Source organism: Eptesicus fuscus, chromosome 5 (genome assembly GCF_027574615.1).
Source record: "Eptesicus fuscus isolate TK198812 chromosome 5, DD_ASM_mEF_20220401, whole genome shotgun sequence".
In the NCBI taxonomy this organism is placed as follows: Eukaryota; Metazoa; Chordata; class Mammalia; order Chiroptera; family Vespertilionidae; genus Eptesicus; species Eptesicus fuscus.
This window is the reverse complement of record NC_072477.1, coordinates 62,221,305-62,248,780: the sequence shown is the minus strand read 5'-3', so window position 1 is coordinate 62,248,780 and position 27,476 is coordinate 62,221,305. Positions and strand designations below refer to the sequence as shown.

The 27,476-nt window shown below is 43.4% G+C and overlaps 2 protein-coding genes across 4 annotated transcripts in view; both read left to right on the top strand.

Annotated features, from left to right (window-relative positions):
- The window catches only part of BLOC1S6 (biogenesis of lysosomal organelles complex 1 subunit 6), a 52,167-nt gene extending 31,851 nt beyond the window's left edge, over nt 1–20,316 (top strand). The window contains exons 1-6 of one of the 3 annotated variants that reach the window (XR_008556131.1): nt 2,698–2,882; nt 7,803–7,944; nt 14,169–14,256; nt 16,180–16,266; nt 16,692–16,896; nt 19,878–20,316. Coding sequence is in view for 2 of the 3 variants with exons in the window: in XM_008143101.3 (XP_008141323.3) it covers nt 2,801–2,882; nt 7,803–7,944; nt 14,169–14,256; nt 16,180–16,266; nt 16,692–16,811 (519 nt within the window). In the remaining variant the exon portion in view is untranslated. Of the gene's footprint in view, nt 1–2,697; nt 2,883–7,802; nt 7,945–14,168; nt 14,257–16,179; nt 16,267–16,691; nt 17,039–19,877 lie in introns of those variants that run through there. The other 2 variants (XM_008143101.3, XM_054716260.1) reach the window with 2 other exon arrangements.
- SQOR (sulfide quinone oxidoreductase) overlaps nt 16,820–27,476 on the top strand; it is a 71,494-nt gene continuing 60,837 nt past the window's right edge. Inside the window, exon 1 of the mRNA XM_054716258.1 lies at nt 16,820–16,896. Coding sequence (XP_054572233.1) covers nt 16,820–16,896 — 77 coding nt within the window. The remainder of the gene's footprint in view (nt 16,897–27,476) is intronic.

Below are 27,476 nucleotides of genomic sequence, written 5' to 3'. Positions count from 1 at the left end.
TTAAGTGCTAAATAGCAGGAGGGCGCTTTGTATTGAGAAAAGGTTATTACTGTAATTTCTGAAAGTTGAATGGGAGGTAGAATTGTGAATGATTTTAAGTTCAAGGTATTATTTAGGCTGAGCCTTGAAAGATGAGTAGGTCATTGGATAGAACATCCCAGGCAGAAGCATGAGCAAGAGCATTGGAGACATTCCATGCTTGAATGGAACAAAGGATGGTTGAAGGGTAATGCATTACTTTCCTATTGCCATGGTAACAAATCACTACAAACTTAAAACAATACAAATCTAGTATCTTACTAGAGGCTTGGTGCACGAAAATTTGTGCACTGGGGGGCGGGGGTGTCCCTCAGCCCGGCCTGCGGCCTCTCACAGTCCGGGAGCCCTCAGGGGATGTCCGACTGATGTCTTAGGCCCACTCCCCACTGGGAGGCGAATGGCGGCTGATCAGGGGATGGCACCAGCTGGCCAGTGGCTGGCCCTACCCCCCGCTGCCATCACCTGTGGCCTCCCGCCATCGTCCCTCCACCCCCATCGCCGTCCCCTCTCTCTGCCCACTGGTACGAGCCTTGGCTGGCCTGGTGCCGTCTGCTCGCTGGCCCCGCCCCTTCCAAAGGGTCATCCCACCATTTGATTGATTTGCATATTATGCTTTTATTATATAGGACTAGAGACCCGGTGCACAAAATTCGTGCACGGGAGAAGGGGGTCTGTCAGCTCAGCCTGCACCCTCTCCAATCCAGGACCCCTAGGGGGATTGCCTCTTGCAATCTGGGACTGCTGGCTCCTAACCACTCACCTGCCTGCCTGATCGCCCCTAACCACCTGTGCCTGCCTGCCTGATTGCCCCTAACTGCTCCCCTGCTGGCCTGATCACCCCTAACTGCCTCTGCCTTGCCCTGCATCTGGGACCCAGGATTTTCTCCTCCAGCCGGTCGTGGAGGCACCCAGGACCCTGGCTTCCCTCCCTCTGGCTGGCCGTAGGCACACAGGACCCGGGCCAGTTTCGCGTGGGCCAGCTGCAGCCACAGGTGACTGTGGGTGGGCAGCTTTGCCTGGGCTGCAGCCGCAGGCGCTGGCACCCGGGACCGCAGGGTGGGCAGCTTGTCCTTCTCCTGGGCTGCAGGTGCAGGCACAGCCGCTGGCGCCTGGGACCGCGAGGCAGGCAGCTTGTTCCTCTCCAGGGCCACAAGTACAGGCATAGCCACTGGCACCCTGGACTGCGGGGACCATGGGCATGCGGATTGTCCTTCCCCCCAGGCCACAGGCACAGGCACAGCTGCTGGTGCCCAGGACCGCAGGGCATGTGGCTTGTCCTTCTGGGCTGCAGGTGCAGCCGCTGGCTCCTGGGACCGCGGGGCGTGCGGCTTGTCCCTCTTCTGGGCCACACCCTGGCTAGTCCCCATTCCTCTCTTGCAAGCTCATTTGTGCCTGGCTGGTCCCCATTCCTCTCTCCCCAGTGTTGAGTGTCTGAGTCGTTTTGGCCTGATGGCGTGAGGACATGATGACCATTTGCATATTAGCTCTTTATTACATAGGATAGTTCTGTAGGTCAGAAGTTCAATACAGGTTACATTGGGATAAAATTAAAGTGTCAGCAGGGTTCTAGAGGTTCTAGGGGTAAATCCATTTCCTTGTATTTTCCAGCTTCTAGAGATCTCCACAATCCTGGCAGGTAGTCCCCTTCATCTCTTTTCAAAGCCAGTAATGTTTCGACTCTCTAATTATCTTTTAAAGTCTAGCTCCCTTCTGACTCTCCTCTTCTGCCTCCCATCTCCAGTGCTGAAGACCCTTGTGATTGATTATATTGGGCCACTCAGTAATCCAGGATAATCTATTTTATGTTATGATTAAGTGACTAGCAACCTTAATTACCCGTTTTGGTGAAATTTAACATAGTAACAGATTCTGGGAATTAGGACTGTGGACATCTTGGGGTGAGGTCATTATTCTGCTTATTACAGGTGAGGAATAGCTAGCTACTCTTGAGAGGGAGGCCAAAACAAGGGGTGTGAAAGCACTGATAAGGGCAGTGGGGTTGCAGGTGCAAGTTTGAGGTTTGACATTACATGTATGAGAAGGAGAGGGAGAGATAGAATCATCAATGATGAGAGTGAATCATTGATTGGCTGCCTCCTGCATGACCTCCCTCCCCCCTCTCTGCAAGTGCAGTTTTTAGTCATATGACTTAATTTGTTCAGTAGATGCTGCAACCTAAGCCTTAAATCATTCACCTACAATCCACAGGGGGAGACCGGAATCCTGGCCAATGCCCCAATCAGCAAGGCTGAAGCTTTGGTCCAAATCGCGGGGAAGGCACGCAGTCCTTGTACTTGGTGTTACCTTAACACAGACACAAAACTGAAGCGCTGTGCAGGGCCTCAGCGAAGCAAGCCCCACTGTCCGCCCAGTTCTACAGAACCCGTCTGCGAGGTCCCGGGGGCAGCCCTCTTCTCATCCTCCCCGCCCCCCTCGCCGTCCCCGCTCCTCTGGGTCCCAGGGCGGCAAGCCCGCACCGCAGACCTTTTTGACACCGCTCCCCGGACCCGCCTGCGACGTCAGAGCGGAGTCCCCAGACCGACGCGGGTGGGTGTGTGTGTGGGGGGGATGATGGAGGCGGAACGGTCTGGGGGCGGAGGCGAAACCGCGGTCACGTGCCCGGAGCCCGCCGTCTTCCGCTTCCGGTACTTCCGGGTGCGACCGCTGGATCCGTCCGGCTGGGCCCGGGACGCGCTTGGCCCACCTCACTGGACCTGACCGTCTACGTTACCGTCCCTGCCCTGTTCCCAGCGGGCGGGACATGAGTGTCCCTGAGCCGCCGCTGTCGGACGGGGTCCTGACAGGGCCGCCCGCCGGCCTGGGAGCCGGGGAGCGGACGCCCGGTACGTGCTGTAGGCGGGGCGGGCGGCCGGGGCGGAGTGCCTGGGTCTCCGGGTCGCTCCCGGGAGTGAGCGGCTTTTGGCGGCTGCGGCCCTGAGCGACGCGGAAGTGGGCGCCGTGCTGGCCCTCGCCCTGCGGAATCGGGGGAAACGAGATCTGCAGGGGGAGGCGGTGTTTTTGGGGGTGGAGTTGGAAGCAGTTGATGGTTAAGTCATTCTGCGTTTACGTGACTCCAGCTCATTGTTAGTTATTTGTTACACGTTAGTGGTTGAGAATGAATTTGTCAAGATGATCGCTTTGTAATTTAGAAACCTGAGTTACCCAGTGCTCTGCCTTGCTTGTTGACATTGCTGCATCCCTATTCCTCCAGCAGTTCCAAGAGCGATTTAAGCCCCAATGTCCTAAGCCCTAAGGCATCCATTGAATGTAATGGGTTGACTTGCCATGCATCCAGAATGGTACTATTTCTGTGCCGTCCTTGGGAGGATTGAGAAAGTAGTCACTCAAAGCAGAGTCATGTTCTGTGGTTCAGATAAGAGACCCTCTCTTTTTTCTCTTGTTCCAGAAATTATAGGGGTTACCGCAAAATAGGGCTCGGTCCTTTCTCGGTCACGCTTTTCCTCAGTGATCTCCCTCTCTCCCCACCTTCATAAATTGCTTCTATAAATATAACTTCCCTGTCTATATGTGCAGTTTGGGTCCCTCTCAGCTCGTTTTTTTTTTTATCTGCTTGATGGATACTTTGACATGGTTCTTTTGCACTAATCTCATAGCATGTCCATAAATAAAAGGAGATCTCTGATCCTATTAATGGTGCCAAGTCACTCTCACTTGAAGCTTTGATGTTACCCTTAACTCTTTCCTCTCACTTGCCTCCAACTTCTGTTTAATCTAGGGGAGTTCTACAGTGGTTCTCAACCTTTCTAATGCCGCGACCCTTTAAAACAGTTCCTCATGTTGTGGTGACCCGCAACCATAAAATTTTTTTCGTTGCTAAGCGACCCTGCTAGCGGTTCTCAACCTGTATGTCGTGACCCACAGGTTGAGAACCGCTGCTGTAGAGCCTAAGACCATCGGAAAACACAGATATTTACATTACGATTCATTAACAGTAGCAAAATTAGTTATGAAGTAGCAACGAAAATAATTTTATGGTTGGGGGTCACCACAACATGAGGAACTGTATTAAAGGGTCGCGGCATTAGAAAGGTTGAAAACCTCCAATTCCTCTTTGTATTTTCACCGTTACAAGTTGTAATGCTAATCTCCCTCTACACCGGAAGGGCTCTGCTCCCAGTCTCTTACTCTTCCACCCCATCTATCCCGCTGCTGTCACATCAGTGCTCCAAGATAAAGCTCCAATCATGACATTTCCTTGCTTGGAAGCCTTAAGTGGCTCCTAACTACTTACTAAAATAACCCATTAGCCTGGCACTCAAGGGTCCTCCTAGGCTGGCCATGTGGTTCATATAGCTCACTACTATTATGTCCCATGCTCCAGCTACCTTCTCTATTCAGAGCAATTCTGTATTCCTACTTTTCCTCATGCTGCTTTCTTTTCCCATATTGTATTCCTTTCAATCCTGTCTTCACACTTTCTTACCCATTTGGAAATAATAGCTCTCAGATAGTTGGCAGGGCTAAATTATTGCCATCTCTTAGGAAGGCAATTTTGCAATGCCTATTAAAAATGCATAAACCTTTTGTTCCATCAGTCTACTTCTAAGAATTTGCCCTACAAAAAACAGTGACACGGATATGGAAAGACAAGGGAGAAAGCTTACTGCAACATTGTTTGAAATAGCAAAAAGTGAAAATAACCTAAGTACTCATCCATAGGTGTCTTAGTGTACTCGGGCTGCCGTAACCAAGTACCATAGGCTGGGTGGCTTAAATGACAGACATTTATTCTTTACAGGTATGGAGGTTGGGAAGTCCAAGATCTAGGTGGTGGCAGATTAGGTTCCTGATGAGGACCATCTTCTGATCTTCACATGGTCGAGGCAGAGAATTCTGGTTCTCTTCTTTTTAAGGACAAGAATCTCTTCCACCTTCATGACCTCATTTAAACTTCCCAAAGGCCCCATCACCAAATACCATTACATGGAAGTTAGGGCTTCAACATGAATTTTGACGGGGACACACACATTCTGTCCAAAACAATAGGGAGTTGGTTAAACTATGTTAGAATTCTATTAACTTAAAAAGAATGTAGTAGACCTGTACGTATATGTTAATTTAGGAAGATATGTAACGTATATATTTAAGAGAAAAGTTGTAGAAAAATACAACTGATACTTCATTTGTGATAAAAATAGGGTTTTCATGGGTATGCAAAGACAGTTTCTTGAAGGCTGTGTAAGAAACTCCAGAGTGATTCTAAGGGCATGAAAAGGAGTATTTTTACTTTTCATCTTTGTGTTTTAAGTTTTTATAAGAGTAACATTTTTTAAAAAGGAAAAGAAATGAAAATTTCATCCATTCTTCAAGTTTCAGCACAAATGCCCACACCCCCTTTAGGAATTGTTCCCAGACTTCTCTGGTGAACGTGGTCTTTCTGTCCTCTGAATTCCCCTCTGAGTTTCGGTTTCTCTAATGGCTCTTCTCACATTTTATGGTTCCCTGTTTTGAACCCTTTCACAGAAGGAGACTTTCCTAATTTATTGTTATACTCTGAAACTAGTACATGATATAGACATGCAGCAAATGTTACTTATATGAATAGAATAAGAGCCCTTTCTTTAATCTCCCACAATAAAATACCTCGAACTTCGTAACTAAATGTATGTAAAAACATGAAAACGTGGACATTTCCAATAATTAACTAGAAAATTGGGGCAGAGTAGGAAGGGGCTCTATGAGTTAAAATGTATACTAGTATACAGGTGGGGCAAAAGTAGGTTTACAATCGTTCGGATGGAAAATAATACAATAATTAATAAATAATAATACAAGAATAAACTGTCTTTCATTTACTCACAGCTATAAACGTACTTTTAGTCCCACCCTGTATATTGTAAGACAGGTGTGGTAGTTATTATTCCTTAAAGTTGAAATGTCCTTATTTGGGTGTTTTTGTTTGTCTATAATACTTATGTTCTCTGATTTTTAGAGACAGGAAGAAAAGGGAAAAACAGTGATTTATTGTTCCACTTATTTATGCATTCATTGGTTGATTCTTATATGTTCCCTGACTAGGGATCAAACCCACAACCTTGGCAAATCGGGATGACACTCTAACCAACTGAGCTACCTGGCCAGGGCTATATTTTCTTAAAGAGAGTTGCTCTTGTTTGCACTATAATTGAAACCAAGCTTTAAGCAATGACATTGATTCTCAGATGCACTTATCTATACTTACTCACTTCCCATTTGATGGTACATCAGTGACAATATCCGTAAGTGCTCCACTTTCCCCATCATATATACAGTACATGTAAATCCTCACCCGAGGGTATTTTTGCCATTGATTTTTAGAGAGTGGAAGGGAGAGAGGGGAGAGAGAGAGAGAGAGAGAGAGAGAGAGAGCGAGCACGAGAGAGACAGACAGACAGACATTGATAAGAGAGAGACACATCTATTGGTTGCCTCCTGCGCCCCCCACTAGGGTGGAGATCAAACCTGCAACCAGATGCATGCCCTTGACCAGGAATCGAACCTGCGATCCTTTGGTGCACGGACTGCACGGACTGACACTCTAACTATGGAACAACACTGGCCAGGGTTCCCCATTATATTTTTATTTCATTTGTGGAGTGCTTCAGTTTTTTATTAGATCTTACCTGTTTGAATATTGCTTTGCAACTTTGAGAATTCCAAACTTTGCTCATGTGTTTTTCAGGATCAGAAAAAAACCCATACTATTTTATTTTGATCTCTAAAAGCTTATTTTGAATATGACAGCATGTTGTATTCCTCAGTCTTGCCCAAATTTAAGTCTGTGGTAAAAATTATTCTTGGAAATTGGTTATAAGCAATGTGTTGAAATAAATGTATTCTATATAATGATCTAATTGATGTTTCTGATTATTACCAGGTTATGATTAAAGAGAGATGTTTGAGAGTTTAATATTAGTTTAAAAATGCTTGTAGAGTACAATTTTAATAATGTGATTATCTCATTTTTTCTCCTTCTAATCAGTGATTCTAAAATCTTACAAACCAATCATTGAACACTTAAATTGTTTTGTACTTTTCCTGGTAGTAGTCGTGATTGATGGGTATTCATTTTTGACATTTTTGAATGCCTGGTACAATGCTTGCACTCCTTTTGTTCAAAGGAAAAGTTTGAGGTATCACGTCTAGATTTACACACAAGACATTATACATTATTTTCTACAGTAAATTAAGATGTTGATCTCAAGAGAGGAGAAATTCTTAGAAAATTTCTCTCCTCCTAACAAATGATAAAACAGCCCCCCTTTGCATGTAAATAATATCTCGACTATATACAGAATAAATGTTGATCCATATTTTCACTTCCATAAAAATGAAATATTTCTTAGGAATTGAGTTTAAAAATATATATAATTTCTGCCTGCTTTTGAAAAGAATTTCTTGCTTTCATTCAGTGATTGTTTCCCACTTTTAGGCCTCAGATTCCTTTCATAATCCATTGAAAACTATAAATCCTTTGTTATGAAAAATACATAAAATACAGAATTTTGCATATATTAATATTCTTTTAATCTAGACTTTACATTATACTACTAGCTTAAAAACATGTTTTGAGTGTTCGTAATCCTGTTTTTAGAGGATACTCAGAAGGTAAAAGTTAGAGAAAATAAGAGAAAAGGATACCTGTACTACATCATATATGTGTGCTGAACCCCACCACTAGCCTCTTTCCCTGCCTGCCTACTACTCTCTCATTCCTGTGTCAACTTAAAAGCTTCCTAAATTTGATTTTTGCTTGGGGACAGGTTTAAGTGACACTTCTCCAGATGAAGGGTTAATAGAGGACTTGACTGTGGAAGACAAAGCTGTGGAGCAACTGGCAGAAGGATTGCTTTCTCACTACCTGCCAGATCTGCAGAGATCAAAACAAGCCCTCCAGGAACTCACGTGAGCTAACAAAAACCAGAGGTGCACTCATTTCCCTCTGGTAGAGTCATTTACTGTATAAGTATATACTGTATTAAGGTATATTATTTTGTAACATGTTATTCAATTGGGCATTTCTATATCTTTAGTGATAGCAGATGTGAGTAGAGGAGTTCATAGTTATCCTATAAAATAAAGAGGTAATATGCAAATTGACCACCACTCCAATACACATGATGGCCGTCACAAGATGGCCGGCAGGGAGGGCAGTTGTGGGTGATTAGGCCAGCAGGGGAGGTCAGTTACGGGCAATCTGGCCTGCAGGGGAGCAGTTAGTTGTTGATCAGGCTGGCAGGGGAGCAGTTAGGGGGTGATCAGGCTGGCAGGCAGAAGTGGTTAGGGACAATCAGGCAGGCAGGCAGGCGAGCAGTTGGGAGCCAACAGTCCTGGAATGTGAGAGGGATGTCCAACTGCCCGGTGGGATTGGGCCTAAATGGGCAGTTGGACATCCCTCGAGGGGTCCCAGATTGGAGAGGGTGCTGGCTGGGCTGAGGGACACCCCTTCTCCCCCACCCCCACCCCCTCCGTTCACGAATTTCGTGCACCGGGCCTCTAGTCTAAATATAAAAAGTGAAAAGAATACTTCTAGAGTGTTTGGCTTCTAAGAAGTACCCCTAAATCTTATCTAGACTTTGATTAGCTTTTGGTGTTATACTCTTATTTTATGAAAGTCTTGCCTATTGGGAATGTTGCAGGATGGCCATACAGTATACCTGTTTCTGAGTAGAATTGCAAAATTGCTTCCATAAGAGTCACATTTGTATTCAGTTTCTGGCTCACGAGTTGCCAGAAATCCTTAGGTATCTTTTTAAAAGAATATATATTTAATTGATTTCAGAGAGGAAGGGAGAGAGAGAGAGAGAGATAGCAACATCAATGATGAGAGAGAATCATTGATTGTCTGCCTCCTGCACACCCCCTACTTGGGAATGGATTCCTCAACCCTGTCATGTGCCCTTGACCAGAATCAAATTCGGGACCCTTCATTCTGCAGGCTGATGCTCTGTCCACTGAGCCAAAGCAGCTAGGGCCTTAAGTATCTTTTTTTAAATTTTTAATTTTTTAATATTCTTTTTATTTATTTAAAAAATATTTATTGTTGAGAGTATTACAGATGTCCCCATTGTTCCCCTTCACCGGTTCCTGCCTTGCCCCAGGCTTTCGCCACCCTGTTGTCTGTGTTCTTAGGTAATGCATATATGCATGTAAGTTCTTTGGTTAATCTCTTCCTACCCCCACCCCTCACCCCTTCCCTCTGAGATTTATCAGTCTGTTCCATGTTTCCATGCCTGTGGTTCTGTTTTATTCATCAGTTTATTTTGTTCATTAGCTTCCTTGTTCATTTATTTTGATTTTTAGATTAAATTGTTGATAGATATGTATTTATTGCCTTTTATTGTTCATATTTCTTTTCTAATTCTTCCTTTTTCTTCTTCTTTCTCCTCCTCTGCTTCTTCCCCCTCTTCCTCATCTTCCTCCTCTTTTCTTCCTCTTTTCTTTCTCCTCCTCCTCCTCGTCCTCCTCCTCTTTTTCTTCTTGCTGGGATTTAAATTGGGATTGCATTGAATCTATAGATCAAGTTGGGAGGAATTGATACTTAATATTGAGACTTTAAAAAAATTTTTGATTTGAGAAAAACAAGCATTGATTTCTTGTTCCACTTATTTATGCATTCATTGGTTGATGCTTGTGTGTGCCCTGACCGGGGATTCATCCTGCAATCTTGGCACATCAGGACAGTGCTCCAACCGAGCTACATGGTCAGGGCCTTAATATTGAGGCTTTTATTCCATGTACCTGGAATATTTCCCTATTATTTATATCTTTTTGAACATTTCTTTCTTAATTATGTTAGTAATTTGTATATTTTTTTCCTTTCTCATCTGTGTGCCTTTTATTTTCTTTCCTTTTTGTATTGTCTTAGCTAGGACTTCAGTGTCACATAGACAAGTAGTGAGAATGGACATCTTTTCCTTGCTCCTGATCTTAGGGGGAAAACAACTAGTTTCTCACCACAGTGTGATGTTAGTTATAGGTTTTTTAGACGTTCTTTAACAAGTTGAGGGAGTTCCTCTCCCTAGTTTGTTGAGAGTGTTTTTAATCATGAATGGTATTGGACTTAAATACTGTTTCTGCATCAACTGATAGGACCATAAGATTTTTTTCTTTAGCTTTCTTTTTTTCAAATATTGAACCAATTTGGTTCAATATTTTTATTGATTTAGAGAGAAAGGAAGGTAGAGAGAGAAAGAGAGAAACATCAGTGTGAGAGAGCATCATTGATCGGTTGCTTCCCATACACACCCTGACCAGGGATCAAACCCACAACCTGGATATGTTCCCTGACCTGGAATTGAAGTAAAACTGGACAACTAATGAGTCTGGGCTGCCTGTCACTACTTTAGCCAATTCAGCAGAGACAGGGTTGAATCATATAAGAGTGTTTATTCTAATACTGCTGGCAGTATGGGAGAGCAGCAGGTCAGCCACAAAAATCTGCTCTCCAATCCCCCATAAGCCAGCTGCTTACATTACATGGGGAATAACGTGGGACAGACATTACATGGGGAATAGGGATTACAGGCATGGGGAAGTAGGCAATGCGGGCTGGGGTGGGATTCCATTTGGCTAACAAGATTGTTAATCTTTCCATATTAAGTAGTTCTTGAACGAGAATGGACATTCCAAGGTTGACTCTCAGGTCCCAGGCATGTACAACTCCCAGCCAGGTTCTTTAGTAAGAACAATGCAATCATGGTTAAGCCTGTTTAGTATTTCTTATAACTATAGCTAGTCCCCAATATTCTATTTTTGCCCCTAACAGAACCAGCAACCCTTTGGTACATGGGACGGTCGCTCAACCAACTGAGCCATACTGGCCAGGACTGGTGTATAATTCTTTTTATACATTGTCAAATTTGATTGCCAATATCTTATTGAGAATTTTTGCATCTATGCTGATGAAATACATTGGTCTGTAGATTTTCCTTTCCTTTATCTGGGTTTTGATTTTAGGGTAATGTTGGCCTCATAGGAAATGCTCTTTCTACTTCTGTGTTCTGGAAGAGGCTGTAGAAAATGGGCATAATTTCTTCCTTAAATGTTTGTTAGAAGTCACGAGTGAAACTGGTCCTGGTGCTTTCATTCTGGGAGATTATTGCTTATTAATTCAATCTTTCTAGTAAATATATTGTTGGCCGTTAGACAGACATGAGCAGAGTAGGAACAATAGGCCAGGTACAGGTCACCAGGGCGGAAAGCCCTGGGTGCCTAGCAATGGACAAAATTGGAAAAACAAGTATTGTGGAGTGGGACTTTGCCCTCAGGGTGACTTTTCCTCCCCTAGCATATAGTTGGTCATGCAGTTTAGATCTCCTGATCTTTCATATTATAGGTCATCTGGTCCAGATCCTCCCCTGACCTTTCATCCCCTGGCATGTCCCTAGTCATGTGGTAGATCTCCTTAGAGGAGGAACAAGAGGGCAGGAAAATAGCCTTATATGACTCCCATACAAGCATGACCATACCTTGAGCCTTACGCCCTCAGGACAATGAGGTTCTGACCTGCATCAGGAACAAAGCCTTCATCAGGAACAAAGCCTCAGGTACTGAGACAAGTTTTGGTCAAACTAGAGATAACATCTAGACCTCAGCTCCAGGCCTAGAAAAGCAGCAAAACTAGACAAAGCATAGCCATGGCTGACATCAGGACCAGGTGCAATGACTGATGACCCCTACCCTGGTGCTGACCAGCCAGTAGAGACCACGACCCTAAAGGACACACCTGATAAACTGATGAATATTTATTGAGATCCTCCCCTGAGACCTCTACCAAGATTCCCGACTTTAGAAAACAGATAAAAACCTGTTAAGACAAGTAATCCAAAGCTGGCTGTCTCTCTTGATTGCACACCTTTCCTTCCCCTCAAGACATGTATGTACCTTTGCTTTCTTTCTCCTTAGCTCCAAGGGCCTTTTTTTGCTTCTGTAACTTGTTTCCAGAGTCCATGCAGCCCACCTGGCTCCCTCTTCCATAGCTCACTTCTATCTCTGTGACTTTCTAAACTTTTGCATGTATTTGAGTTCTTGGCTCTGATTTCTTTCTTAGCCAAACTCAAGGACCAACATCTAACATCTGGTGCTGTTTGCTGTTAAATATAGGCCTACTTAGATTATCTATTTCTTCTTATGTGAGTTTTGCTAGATTTTATCTTTCATGAAAGTAGTCATTTTCATCTAAGTTATCAAATTTGCAGACACAGAGTTGTTGAAAATACTCCTTTATCATCCTTTTCATGTCATGGGATCAGTGGTGATGACTACCCTTTCTAATAAATTACGTTAGTAATTCATACTGTTGCAGAAGACCAAGAAGACCAAGGACACTTCTGAGGAAGTTGGAGGGACACTGTTTAATAATGCCAGAGGACTCAGGGAACAGCCTTCCAAATCTGAGTGAAGGAACACGCATGGGGCCCTCCCTTATATCTCCCTCCCTGTGATCTTTGTTCCACAAGCATGGATTATGCTTCCGGTCCTCTTCTTGGGCCTTACAAGAAGGCCCCCAGGTGTTGGGGGTCTCCAGGCCATATCTGGTGGTCTGGCCTGGCATCAGAGTCAACAGCCCTCCCTCTGGCCAGAGCACTGTCCATATTCCAATGGCCTCTGTAACCGGTTCTGCAAGACCAGTATCTGGGAAAGAGGTAGTGACTTAATCATAGGTCATCAGGAATGTACACTGAGCTTACTGGCCTGGACTCACATCACTAGCCCCAAATATCAGGGTTACATTGGAATTAGCCCTTTTTGCCTCCTCAATATCTTCTCTCTTTTTTTCTTTGTTAGTCTGGTGAGAGGTTTATCAATTTTATTGATCTTTTGAAGCACCAACTTTTGGTTTTGTTGATTTTTCTATATTATTTTCTAGTTATAGCAGCCTGTATTTGCTTTCCTGTTTATCTCAGATTATTGACTTGCTGGGTTCTCCTATCATCCATTCTGTGTTTCACCTGCTATGGTTTCCAGTCAGAGCTGATGGGACAAACCTAGGACCTCTGGGGTGTGCCAGACTCAGTGCTGGATGGTGGAGATTCTGTAACTGCCCTCAGTCTCTTCATTGTTATTTCTTTTCCTCATCATTGCTCTCTATTTAGCATAGTTTTGCAAGTAAATTCTGTCTTTTTTTTTTTTTTTTTTGTCAATGGTATTCTTTAAAATATTTAATTAGGCCGAAACCGGTTTGGCTCAATGGATAGAGCGTCGGTCTGCGGACTGGAAGGTCCCAGGTTCGATTCCGGTCAAGGGCATGTACATTGGTTGCGGGCACATCTCCCGGTGGGGGATGTGCAGGAGGCAGCTGGTCGATGTTTCTCTCTCATCGATGTTTCTGGCTCTCTATCCCTCTCCCTTCCTCTCTGTGAAAAATCAATAAAAATATATATATATAAAATATAAAATAAAATATTTAATTAGGTGACCCCTCAGTGCCACTTATTCCTGTGATCCTAGTATTGATTGATCTAGAGAGGTACTGGTATCATTAGGAAAGTTGGTTTCTCTTTCTCAGTAAAAGGTTTTGAATCAGAATTTTTATGAGTAACCTTCAAAATTATGTGGTCTGACCTTCTCACTTTATAAATGAAGAAATTTAGACCCAGAAAACTAAACTAAGAACACACAACTGATTATTGGTAGGGGAATCTTGTGATTCTTAGTCTCTTTTCATCTTGCTTCCTATTTATCCCTTTAGACTTATTATCCCTTGATAACCCTGCATTTTTCCCCAACTCTAAAAAGTCACTTCTCCTTATTTTGTTTCTGGTTTTCTTCCAGTTTTAATATAAATAAAATATCAAGTTTCTTTGGCAAGATAGCATAAAAAAACTTCTTTTGGATAATACAGAAAATTGCCCAAAATAACAAGTAATAATTTTAAATGACTTGGTCATTTTAGTTACTAGAATCTGAAATTGAGGCAAGAATAAAAGATAACATTTGGTTATCAGAATGTGGCTTTGGAATATTATTTTGAAAAAGATTATGCTGAACCTAGTAAGCCTTGGAGAATCAATAAATTTCCAACTTAATTTCTACCTTCAACATTAAACAAGATGAATGTGATTCTTTTTAATGAATCAGCACTTACAGTTTGTAATGTTTATTTTGGCCGTGTGCTTTTGTTTCAGACAGAACCAAGTTGTATTATTAGACACACTGGAACAAGAGATTTCAAAATTTAAAGAATGTCATTCTATGTTGGATATTAATGCTTTGGTAAGTATGACTTAATTGACATAGCTTAATGACATCTTTCTTGTTTTAGAAATAGGTTTGTCCTCCCAACTTTGTACATATGTATGTTTGGGATCTTTTCATCTACTTCTTTAAAGGGTAGAATTTGTCTTTAATGGGAAACTTTGATTTACTTTACTGGAACTTCCGTTGTCTTAAATAGTTATCTTTCAAATGTTGAACTTGTGATAGGAAATAGAACTTACTTATGGAAGTCTGGAATAGATCTTTATTTTTATAAAAGAGAACTAAAAATAAGAAACTTTTGGGATACTATTTTTCCCCTTAGAGAAAGTGCATCTCTTTTTATCAATTACATGGTTTTTAAAATTCATATTTAATTGTATGGCATTTTCATAATGTTATGACAAATTAATGCTAAAACGGACCCTTTGAAGTTCCTTTATGGACCCTTTAAAGCTTTCAATATAAATGATAATAATTGAATTTCATCAGAAGCTCTATAGCAGGGGTCCTCAAACTTTTTAAACAGGGGGCCAGTTCACCGTCCCTCAGACCGTTGGAGGGCCGGACTATAGTTTAAAAAAAAACTATGAACAAATTCCTATGCACACTGCACATATCTTATTTTGAAGTAAAAAAACAAAACGGCAAAAACACCCGCATGTGGCCCGCGGACCATAGTTTGAGGACGCCTGCTCTATAGCTTTTAGATGACAGGAACCGATACTCTTTACTAGTATTTTAAGAAACAAGAATTAACAAAAATAAGGAACTTAGGACTACCTTCCTCTTTAGCGTAAACATTACAAATACCTTGTTTTGCATGATTTTTATGAACTTTCACGCATACCTCAGTAAATGGATTTTTCACTGGACAAATATGGCTTATTAATGTTTTCCTTTTATAACAATCAGAAAGGAAGTCCATCTCCTCTAGCATTAGGCAGAGGCCTGTGGTAGTAAATGCAAAGTTTTCTGCCTGTAGTTCCTGACATCTTGTGAAGGAGGCAGGCAAGGCTTACAAAACTTGAATGAATGAATGAATGAATGATAAATGAACCAAGCAGATGTAATACTGTTGCTTCTGTCTGAAGGGGCAGAAACTAAGTCTTCCTCTTTTGTCTTCTCTCAGCACCATAGTGGTTCTGATTATCATTTAGGAACTGAAAACTGGAAGGTCGAGAGAGAGAGAGAGAGAGAGAGAGAGAGAGAGAGAGAGAGAGAGAGAGAGAAAGAGAGAGGAAGAGGGAGAAAGGGTCTGTAAGCTCTAGAGCTCATCAGACTGACTTTACGTATAGCTGCATGAAGGGTGAATATCTCTACCGACATGTCTCTCAATTTTGTTACCTGGTCTTCTCTCTTACCTTGCCTGAGAGCGAGGTGCTTTTTTGCTTTTCTGCCATCTCTGGGTGAGATGGAAAAATCTACACCTGTTACTCCGTGGGAGGAAAAGTGTCCTTACAGAGGTGGTTCTGCTTGGTCTGACTTCAGAAGCCCACAGGGCTCTCTAGACACAGTTTGCCTTTTCCTGATGGGCAGACACTTAAACTGTCCTTTATCCTGGCTTGGTCTCTCTCTTGTAAAGGCAGTAGAGAGTTTTACTTTTCTCAGCTGAAGCTGATAGCATTATTGGGTTAGTCTTACCGAATTTTAGGATTATATTGCATGTTTTTAAAGCAAAAATGTATCTGTATACAAAATAAATGCCTATTTTATGGTTAGTAACTTTTTATCAATCTGAACTGAATCAAGTGTTTTCAAAATTCTACTAATGGTTTAAATAAAATTTAAATTTGGACTTAACTTGTGGAAATAATTAAGGCTTTAAAAAATTTGACCAATTTAGGAAGAATGAAGTGTAATGCAGGCATTGATTTATTTATTCATTTTGATATTTCAGTCTACTTTAATTTGACTTTTCATTTATTTTTTCATGTTAAGTTCACTGAAGCCAAACACTATCATGCCAAGTTGGTGAATATAAGGAAAGAAATGCTGATGCTTCACGAAAAGACATCCAAGTTAAAAGTGAGTTGGCAGGTTCTTTTATATTCTTTATAAAAGTAGAGGTGTAATTGTCCGTTCTTCAGTATTCATTTCTGACTTCTTATATATCCATATACAATAATATACTCAATTCATGGTACATTGTTTTCTTTTTTTATTTTAAAACATCCTGTTGAACCCCACTCTGGGCTTCTTTGCTGATATGATAGCTGGGCTTGTAGTCTCCTATTCTCTGAATATGCCACTGCAATCCTCATTTAATGGAGTAACAATTCTTTTTTCTTCTTGTCTCAAGGAGACCTTAAATTACCCAGAATGAATTTATAAGTTAAATATGAAATGTATTAATATGTATTGATTACTCCAACAAAAGCACTTTTACTTTTAAATTAGGCCATAATCTGTAAACCTTGATTGTTCTCTTGTTTTTTGAATTTTTGATATAGAAAAGAGCACTTAAGCTGCAGCAGAAGAGGCAGAAAGAAGAGTTGGAAAGGGAGCAGCAACGAGAGAAGGAATTTGAAAGAGAAAAGCAGTTAACTGCCAAACCAGCGAAAAGGACATGAAAAGTTGAATGTGTTTGTGTGTTCTTCCCTCCCTTGTCCCACGTGCTTTGCATTTAAGAAGACTTAAGTGCAGACCGAAGTTAAGGTAGTGCCTTATACCATTGTGTCCTGTTTCGAAATCCTTTCCCCAAGAGTGCTGTCTCTATATGTTCATTTTAGCCATTTAAGAAGCTTCTTCTCTTCTCTCCCCCAACCCCAAGTAAAAGACAAAATGTCACTTGATTGGATATTTATGGGTAATTTTTCAATTTCTGTTTTACTTAATTTTAAAATTCATTATTTTCGCCTTGAATCACTTATGAACTGGAAAATGGTTTGATTGTTTTCTTAATAGACTAGACTTTAAGTGGTTAAAAATTAGTATGAGTGTTTAGCTTCTGAATAACTGTGGAATTAAGTTTCAGTTTCTTATTTTAAGAAATGACTTGCCTGTTTTGGAATACAATGCTGGTTTTTGGCAATTGCCTTTTCATTGCTTGGTTACGAAGAAATGCCAGCTGTTTAATCCCATATGCTACTGGAAAAGAGGTGATGGTATAAATCTTTGTGAAGAACATGATAGAAAAGTGTATGCACAGTAAATAGCATCTTAGGCATAGGTGAGGTGAGCATGATGCCAGATAGATTCCACTAACCATACGCTCTATCTGCTACCTAGCATTGTTGCCACTTAGTTCTTAGGTAGCTTCTGGTTCAGAGTAGATTGTATCTGTCCCTAAAGTTTGGCAGGGGTGGTGGTAGAGCTGTCACACACTCAAATGTGCTTAAATATTTATAATACTTAGTAAGAGTTGTCACACACTGAGATACGGTTGTCAAGCTGATAGGATAGTGAGCTCAACTTTCCAAATGGAAGGTCTCATTGCTAGTTCTATCTTCTGATTTGCTATGTGGCTTTACATGTGGTTACTTAAAAAAAAAAAATGCTGAGAGTAGATTGATAGATACCAACTACTGATTTTGTAGATGACAAGAATTGTGGAAAATTGGTAAATAGCTTCTTCACAAAAGAGGCAGCATGATAGCATTAGCGTTTTCTAGATATCCTCCCCCAATATTAGAAGTAGAAACTTATGTGAGGGAAATGTGAAGTTTTATTGTTTTTAAAATTGAGAGTTTATTATTTACTGTTTTTAGTATTCTTTAATGTCTGGCTGGTCTCCAGTCTGTTACACAGAGACTGTACAGAATCTGTAAAGGTGTGTGATTAGAATGTATATTTTTTTATAGTCTACATTATGTTTTTGGTAAGCTGGAGTCAGCGTCTGATCACGTATCAGGATACTTGGTGATGGAGAAGCATTAGATTTAAGTTGCGTGCGAAGAACTGGCCTGGTTAAAGAAAGGTTTAAATAGCTTGAAAGCCTTTTCCTTCTTTAATGAATGAATTATGATCTCACAGTTCACTTGACTTTGACCTTATGTTTAAGAACACATTTTATTTTAAAAGACTACATGTTGCCCTCAGATACTGACTAAAACTGCCTAGGGCAGGATTCAATAGTGCTTGCAGTACAATGTCACCTGCATGCTGAATGTACTCATTTATAATCTGACAAAGGCTGTGCATTGTTCCTCAGAGTGGTTTGTGGACCAGCTGCGATGATTATTTAAATGCTGGTCCCTGCACACCACTCTCAGTCTGCTGAGGCAAATCTGTTTGTTGTGATGCTTTTTAAAAAGAGTTTCCTCATGTGATTCGTGTATCTTAAAAGTTGAAAACCACTGGTCTAGTGGTTTAGGTCAGAGGTTCCCACACTAGGCTACATATTATTATCACCTGGGAACTGAAAAATACAAAACAAAAAACAACACACTCAAAATTTAGGAAGATTCTTACTCTTTAGTCCTAAGGTGGGGCCCATACAAATTTTAAAGAGCTCCCCATACTGGTATAGACTTTTTAGTGATTTATATTTATAAAGAGTGAAATAGTTTAAAAAGCCACCCAGTAACTTTTGGGATTAATCTTATGAAATAAATTCTGAACTGCTGCTTTTGATATAAAGTCAGGTTTAAGACTGAAATTGATAGGCAGGAAATAAAGAACTCTGGTTAATCAGTTGAACTTTTGTGACCTGTATTAAAATAAATCATGTTTATTGAATGAATGGCAGGGCACATATGCTTTTAGAATTGTATTATTTAACTTGGAAGATTAAAAAAAATGCTATTTTTAGCCCTGGCACGTCCCATGCACAGAGAGGTCACTGGTTCCTATTCCAGTCAGGGCACATACCTGGGTTTTGGGCTTGGTCCACAGTAGGGAGCATGCAGGAGGCAGCTGATCAATGTTTCTCTCTCTCCCTCTCCCTTCCTTTCAAAAAAAAAAAAAATCAATAAAAGCTTATATTTTTTTTAAAATGCCTGGGGCGTGGGATGGGGGTGGGCTAAGAGGGGTCGATGGGGAAAAGAGGGAACATATGTAATGCTTTCAACAATAAAGATTTTATTTAAAAAGTAAAATAAAAGGCATCCTATATAATAAAAGCATAATATGAAAATTGACCAAATGCCAGAACAACTGGTTGCTATGACGTGCACTGACCACCAGGGGGCAGACGCTCAATGCAGGAACTGTCCCCTGGTGGTCAGTGCGCTCCCACAGGGGGAATGCTCCTCAGCCAGAAGCCTGGCACATGGCTGGCAAGCGCAGTGGTGGTGGCAGGAGCCTCTCCTGCCTCCACTGCAGGCAGGCGGTAAGGAGCGAGGGTCCCGGACTGTGAGAGGGCGCAGGTCGGGCTGAGGGATCCCCCACAGTGCATGAATCTCATGCATCGGGCTTCTAGTCTACTGTATTTAGGTCAATTGTAAATCAGAAGTAATTCCCTTGGTAACTAAATTAATTAAATTTAATTACCTTGGTAATTAAAATTGAAAACCTTAGCTGTATTTCAGCAGTATAGAAACATATCTTACTAACTAATCCTGGACAGAACCCTTATACTGTATTTTTGCACAAAATAATGAATTGGTACTTGGGTTGAAAAATGTTGCCTTTGTTGTGATACTATTTCCCATGCACTGAACTAAAATGATGGGAGTTGATTTTGTGTTTCTGTGTAGGAGGTGTCATGTAGATATGCAGATGTGGAATGTAACATGGATTGTATCCTTTGTGAGTTTTTGGGTTGATACAGTTTATAAATATGACAGTTACAGACTCTCATGATTTGTCTGATTTTGAAATTGTAAAATGAAGACTACTTTTTACACATTTAATTTAAAAAGACCTCTGAATTATCTGAAGTCATTAATAAAGCACTATTTATTGTATACATAGCACTGTATACTTCCCTTTATGGACATTATTTCAACCATTCCACTCCTTTGCTTTCCTCTCCTGTCACCTTTCTCTTAATGTTCTCTGAAATTTGTCAAAAAATGACTAGTTCACTCATGTAGTCTTTTTCAGAAAAGTGATAGAAAGTGTTGTGAAAAGATACTAGTTGAAATAACCCAACTTTATAAAGTTTTAATTTGAGAATAAAAATAATAGCTACTACTTTTAGTAGTTTGGTGGTGCTTCATAAAGACCTATAGCCTATAAATAACAAAATTCCAACTAATAGAATATTACACACACACACACACACACACACACACACACACACACACACACACACAGAGTAGTGGCCCAGTGCACGAGATTCATGCACAGGATGGGGAGTATCCCTCAGCCCGGCCTGCACCCTCCCTAATCTGGGGACCCCTTGGGGGATGTCTGACTGCGGGATCGGGCCTAAACCAGCAAGCAGTTGGACATCCCTCTCACAATCCGGGACTGCTGGCTCCTAACTGCTCACCTGCCTGCCTGCCTGCCTGATTACCCCTAGCTGCTTCTGCCTGCCAGCCTGATCATCCCCTAACCACTCCCCTGCCTGCCTGATTGATGCCTAACTGCTCCCCTGTCAGCCCAATCACACCCAACTGCCCTCCCCTGCCAGCCCGATCGCCCCCAACTGCCCTCCCCTGCTGGCCCGATCACCCACAACTTCCCTCCCCTGCCATGTCCCACCTCCTCCTCCGGGACCCACCTCCTCCGCCCAAGATGGTGGAGATGCTGGGACCAGCCTACTCTGTGCCGCGCAGAGCCACGGGATCTCCAGGCCTCACTGCATGGAGTGGCTGCCGGGGCCCCACCTCCACTGTGCATGTGGCCATCTTGTGGCGGCCATATTGTGATGACATTGTGTGCGAGGGCTACCTAGGCTTTTATTAGTATAGACTATAGGCCCAGTGCACAAATTCATGCATGGGTGGGGTCCGGCCTGCCCGGCCCCAATCGGGGCAGATTGGGGCCAGGCCTGTCAGGAGGAGGAGATGGCGGGAGGTTGGCTGGCCGGCCTGCCCCGATCGGGGCCCGATCAGGGCTGGGATAGCTGGGGGTAGGGGCCATGGGTGATTGACTGTTGGGCCATGGGTGATTGGGGTGAGGGGCCAATTAGGGGTGGGACCAGCCATGGGGAGGGGCTGTGGGAGGTTGGCTGGCCAGCCCCATCCCTGATTGGTGTGGGGGGGCTGATTGGGGGCGGAGCTGGCTGGGGGGAGGGGCCGCGGGCTGATCGGGGTGGTGGGGGCTGATTGGGGATGGGGCTGGCTGTGGGGAGGGGCTGTGGGTGGTGGGCCAGCCAGCCCCACTCCTGAATGCGGTGGGGGGGGGCCAATCGGGGGCCAGCAGCCTGGGGGAGGGGCCATGGGTGGTTGGCTGGCCAGCCCTGACCCTGATCAGAGTGGGGGGAATTGATCAGGGGTGGAGCTGGCTGGGGGGAGGGGCTGTGGGCTGATCAGGGTGGTTGGGGCCCATCGGGGGTGGGGCTTGCTGGGGGGAGGGGCTGCAGGTGGTTGGCCAGCAGGCCCTGCCCCTGATCAGGGTAGGGGAGCTGATCTGGGGCGGGGCCGGCTGGCCAACCTCCTGCAGTCCCTCCCCCTGCCCAGCCGGCCCTGCCCCCTATTGGGGTGGGGGGCAATCAAGGATGGGGCTGGCCGAAACCGGTTTGGCTCAGTGGATAGAGCGTCGCCCTGCGGACTCAAGGGTCCCGGGTTCGATTCCGGTCAGGGGCATGTACCTTGGTTGCGGGCACATCCCTAGTGGGGGGTGTGCAGGAGGCAGCTGGTCGATGTTTCTCTCTCATCGATGTTTCTAACTCTCTATCCCTCTCTCTTCCTCCCTGTGGAAAAATCAATAAAATATATTAAAAACTGAAAATATAAAAAATAAAATATCAGTCTTTAAAAAAAAAAAAAAAAAAAGGATGGGGCTGGCCAGGGGGAGGGGCTGTGGGCGATAGGGGTGATGGGGGCCCATTGGGGCTGGGGCCAGCTGGGGAGAGGGGCTGCAGGAGGTTGGCCGGCCGGCCCTGCCCCAGATCAGCCCCCCCCACCCTGATCAGGGGCAGGGCCTGCCGGCCAACCACCTGCAGCCCCTCTCCCTGCCCGGCTGGCCCCACCCCCTATTGGGGTGGGGGGGCAGTCAGGGGCAGGGTCAGCTGGGGGGAGGTGCAGCGGGCTGATTGGGGTGGTGGGGGTCCATCAGGGGTTGGGGTGGCTGGGGGGAGGGGCTGCAGGCCGATCGGGGTGGGGGGGCAATCAGGGGTGGGAGGCTGTAGGTCAGTTGGGGTGGTGGGGGCCCATCGGGGGTGGGGCTGGCCAGGGGAAGGGACTGTGCGAGGTTGGACACTGGCCTGCTCCCCCAATCGGGCCGGTTGGCTGGCCGCAGTGGGTATCATAGAGACTAGTCATTCCGGCGTTCTGGTTGCTGGCTTTTTATATACCTAGATATATATTTTTTTTAACTTGGGAGGCCTTGGACCCCTGGGAGGGACTTTTTGGACCCCTGGGAGGGACTTCTGTGGATGACCTTTGGAGGAGACATGAACTCTAAAATTTATCATAGAATTTTGTATATATGTTTCCCAAGTTTGGAGCTATAGTTTTCATTAGATTCATATATATCCTATCTAATAAAAGGATAATATGCAAATTGACCGTCACTCCAACACACAAGATGGCCGCCACCATGTGGTCAAAGATGGCCGCCCCCATGTGGATACAAGATGGCCACCACAAGATGGCTGGAAGGAAAGGGCAGTTGTGGGTGATCAGGTCAGCAGGGGAGGGCAATTGGGAGGGACCCAGGCCTGCAGGGGAAGGCAGTTGAGGCAGTTGGGGTATACCAGGCCTGCACGGGAGGGAAGTTGGGGGGGATAGGGCCTACAGGGGAGGGCAGTTGGGCGTGACCAGGCCAGCAGGGGAGGGCAGTTGGCAGGGATCAGGCCAGCAGGGGAGGGCAGTTGGGGGGGATCAGGCCAGCAGGGGAGGGCAGTTGGGGGAGATCAGGCCAGCAGGGGAGGGCAGTTGGGGGTGACCAGGCCTGCAGGGGAGGGCAGTTAGGGGCAATCAGGCCGGCAGGGGAGCAGTTAGGCGTCGATCAGGCTGTCAGGGGAATGGTTAGGGGGCAATCAGGCTGGCAGGCAGGTGAGCGTTTGGGAGCCAGCCATCCTGGATTGTGAGAGGGATGTCCGACTGCCCGTTTCCGGGGTCGGGTCTAAACAGGCAGTAGGACATCCCTCGAGGGGTCCCAGATTGGAGAGGGTGCAGGCTGGGCTGAGGGACACATTACCTCCCCTTCCTCCCCACCCCCCGTGCCGTGTGTGTGTGTGTGTGTGTGTGTGTGTGTGTGTGTGTGTATTCTCAAAAAATGTATACACACATTTTGAATACTTATAAAGGCAGTGTTTATTAAAATACATTTCATTTTCAAAATTGAGCTATCAGTTGTTAAACTGTATATACATTTTTTTGGACACCCTGTATATGATTTCCTCTGAAACAAGGATTCAGTGATTAAATCTTCAAACCTCACTGTGCACATATTTTAAAAAGTTATTTGCCCAGCCAAATTAGTTCAGTGGTTGGTCATCAACCTATGAACCAGGGGGTCACGGTTCGATTCCTGGTCAGGGCACATACTCGGGTTGTGGGCTCAATCCCCAGAGTGGGGCGTGCAGGATGCAGCCAATCAATGATTCTATATCATCATTAATGTTTCTACCCCTTCCTCTCCCTCTCTGAAATCAATGAAAATATATTTTTTAAAAAGTTCTAGGTTTCCCATTTGGATAAGATAGTTTCTATATTGTATATTTGTTCAGATATTTTTGTACTAATTATTCAGATATTTGAGATTTGTTCTGTTGCTAGCTTATTCATACTGTTTTAGTTTTTTGCCTGTCTAAGGCCATTAGGGTGAGACTAGGTCTATTTTCAAACCTAGAGAGTGAAGGAAGTAGTCAAAGGAGACAGTTATGACTGACTAGTTTAAAAAAATAAGAAAAGCAGCCCTAGCCAGTTTGGCTCAGTGGATAGAGGGTTGGCCTGTGGACCGAAGGGTCCTGGGTTTGATTCCGGTTAAGGGCACATACCTCAGTTGCAGGCTCCTCCCTGGCCAGGACCCTGGTTGAGGCGCGTGCAGGAGGCAACCAATCGATGTGTTTCTCTCATGTCGATATTTCTATCTTTCCCTCTCTCTTCCACTCTCTCTAAAAATTGATGGGAAAATATCCTCAGTTGAGGATTTAAAAAAACCCCAAAAACATGAAAAGCAAAATTTCCAAAGAAACACAATGTGAAGGCAGGGCCATCAGAGAAGATAGGTAAAATTTGTGGTGGAATGGGGGTGGTAACCGAGAAAGAGAAAAGGAAAGGCCAAGACAGGTAGAAGGGAAAGTAATGTATCTATTGTGTACCCTGAATAAAGGAGATCTAAAGGCCTGTAAAGAACAGTAAGTTAATGAAATTCATCTATTTTTAGGGTAAGGCTGCCCCCTACTGACACTTTATTTCTGGTTTAGAACATAAATACATTTCGAATGCACTTCAGGGGGCCTGCAGTGCTCAAATCTGGATAAGAATGGGGCTGAAAATCACAGCATGTGTGGGTGCTGCTCACTCCTGGGTAGGCTTGACTTTCTTTAGGACTTTGGAAATCTTTTTGGTCAAAAGTGTAATGAACACTTTGTGTAGGGAATACTAAGCAACAAAAACATGTATATAGACTTGAGGGTTCCTGGACTCTGCTTTGATCATAAAATTTAAAATGTTATAGTATATTCGGCGTTAGGAATACTGTGGTTAGGATTGTGGACTCTGAAGTCAGACTGCTGGTTTATATTCCTGTTTGATTTGGGGCCTTGGACTTGGTTAAACCCTGTGTACTTTAGTTTCCCAAACTGTAAAGTTGGGGATAAGTGTTTCTGGCTTCACAGAGTTTTGAGGTGTTTTGGTATCCATATAAAAGCCCTTAACAAAATAGTAAAAACTTAAAAAATGTTGGGTGTTATATCACAGTATCTTGAAGTCACATCCACATTGGGAGGGGGGTACTTATTTTGCCCCTTTGTGCACGTGTATTTTTTCTCCCAGGGCTTCCACTGCTCGGGACCCGTCATCCTGTAATGTCTGCCTGTTGGACACCTAATCATTTTTTGCAACCCCATTGTCACTTCTTTATGGTTTTCCAAACCACCTCCCAAAGTTCTTTTTTCTTGTGTTCTCATGGTACTTAATATTACATTTGCCTTAGCATTTAAGATCAAGGATATTTATTAATCATCTTACTATTCCATAATGCAGTAGTGCCTGGCCTGTTGTTGGTGTATTAATCAAGGTTCTCCAGAGAAACAGAACTAACAGTGTGTGTGTGTGTGTGTGTGTGTGTGTGTGTGTGTGTGAGAGAGAGAGAGAGAGAGAGAGAGAGAGAGAGAGAGAGAGAGAGAGAGAGAGAAGCAATTGGCTCACATGATTGTGGGGGCTGACAATTCCAAAATCTTCAGGACAGGCTGGATCCCCAGGGAAGAGTTCAAAGGCAGTCTGGGGGCAGAATTCCCTCTTCCTCAGGGGACTTCTGTCTATTTCTTTTAAGGCTTTCATTTGATTGGTTGAGGTCTATCCACACTATGGAGGGTAATCTTGACTGAAAGTCTACTGATTTAAATGTTAGTCTCATCTAAAAAGAAATGTCTTGAGTGGTATTTGACCAAATATGTAGGTACCATGGTCTAGCCAGGTTGTCACATAAAATTAACCATCACAGTTGAGATCAAATTGAATCTAGTAGGAGAGAGATATACGGATATTAAAAATAGTTAAAATAAAAAACTAGATTACATAAATGCTAAATAAGGAATATTACAATAGAAAGATTAAACTCCTGCAATTCAAATACGGCTTGGGAGCTTGTAATTCTTGGATAATCCAAGCCACTGCTTCGTTGCCTAATTACATATTCAGATAGGCTAAAAAAATAATGACAGCCAGTCCCAAGATCTTGGGAATGAAGTGAACTTAGAGATAACGAGCATACTGGACTTAAAAAAAATAGATGACACCCCTACTGTTAAGATTTACACCTTCTCTATCAGCTAGGGGCTGTTCAGGCCTCTTAAAAATGCTGTAGCTTCAAGGAAGAGTTGGCAGTTTTAGAGCAGGTGCAAAAGATGAGCACACAACCCTAGAAAACGTAGGTGGGACAATGCTGCCATCTTGTGGTACTCTCTGCTCCCGCAGGTCTACAGATTCTGATACTGATTTAATCAGTTTGATGTAGTTTGGCCTAAGCGTTTTCAACTACTATATATAGTTTTTAGGTAAGTCAGGGTTTTCTGTATGGTCCGAACTTTTGTTTAAACAGTGAGATGTTTGAAAGTGATTTGTGTGGAACGTTTGATAAGGTTTAAAATGACATTTTACGGATGTTTTGAGTCTTTCAGTTTGATGTTGGGCTTGATGTTTTTAATTTTTACTTATTTTTTCTTCTCCAATCATGTAATCTATCACCATCAGCCATGTTCTAAGAAAAATGTTACAGGCCAAAGATTTTGCTGTGGGCAAAGGCCCTAGGAGTTGTGTGATTTTAGTATTCACCTGACCCTCCACATTCGGTCTTAGCTGATAGGATATGGGTTGGGCACTGGGCCATACGTCTGGTCTAATTGGTAAAAAATTAGCCTGGCAGGAAAAACTTTGCCTAGATGAGGACTATAGGGAATCTCATTGGCTTAGTTACCTACTGTCTTGGGAATATGAATTGGAATACTCAGTCAGCTCGGCCGGCATGGCTCAGTGGTTGAGCATTGACCTATGAACGGAAAGTCACAGTTCGATTCCCTGTCTGGACACATGCCCAGGTTTCGGGCTTGATCTCCAGTGTGGGGTGTGCAGGAGGCAGAAGATCAATGATTCTCTCGCATCATTGATGTTTCTATCTCTCTACCCCTCTCCCTTCCTCTCTGAAATCAATAAAATAAAAAATAAATAAATAAATAAATAAATAAATAAATAAATAAACAAACAAAGGAGACGTGAGAAGACACACAGAAGAACATCTGAGTGTTAGTGGGCAGAAAGAGGGATCCATGCTGAAATGGGACAACTTCTACTTCTTCAGGACCCTCAAGATGCCGGATCCTGAGCAATTTTCCTGTATAAGGCTCTGTGCCACCTGGTGGTGGGCTTTTCTTAGGTTCTTAAGATTTCAGGATTTAATTACTGGGATAAGAGTCCTGTTTTCCACAAATATTTCACACTACCCTTCCATCTCCCTTCCCCCATTTATGAGATAACCTTAACAAATCTCTATTTATTATAAATATAAGCATCTAACAT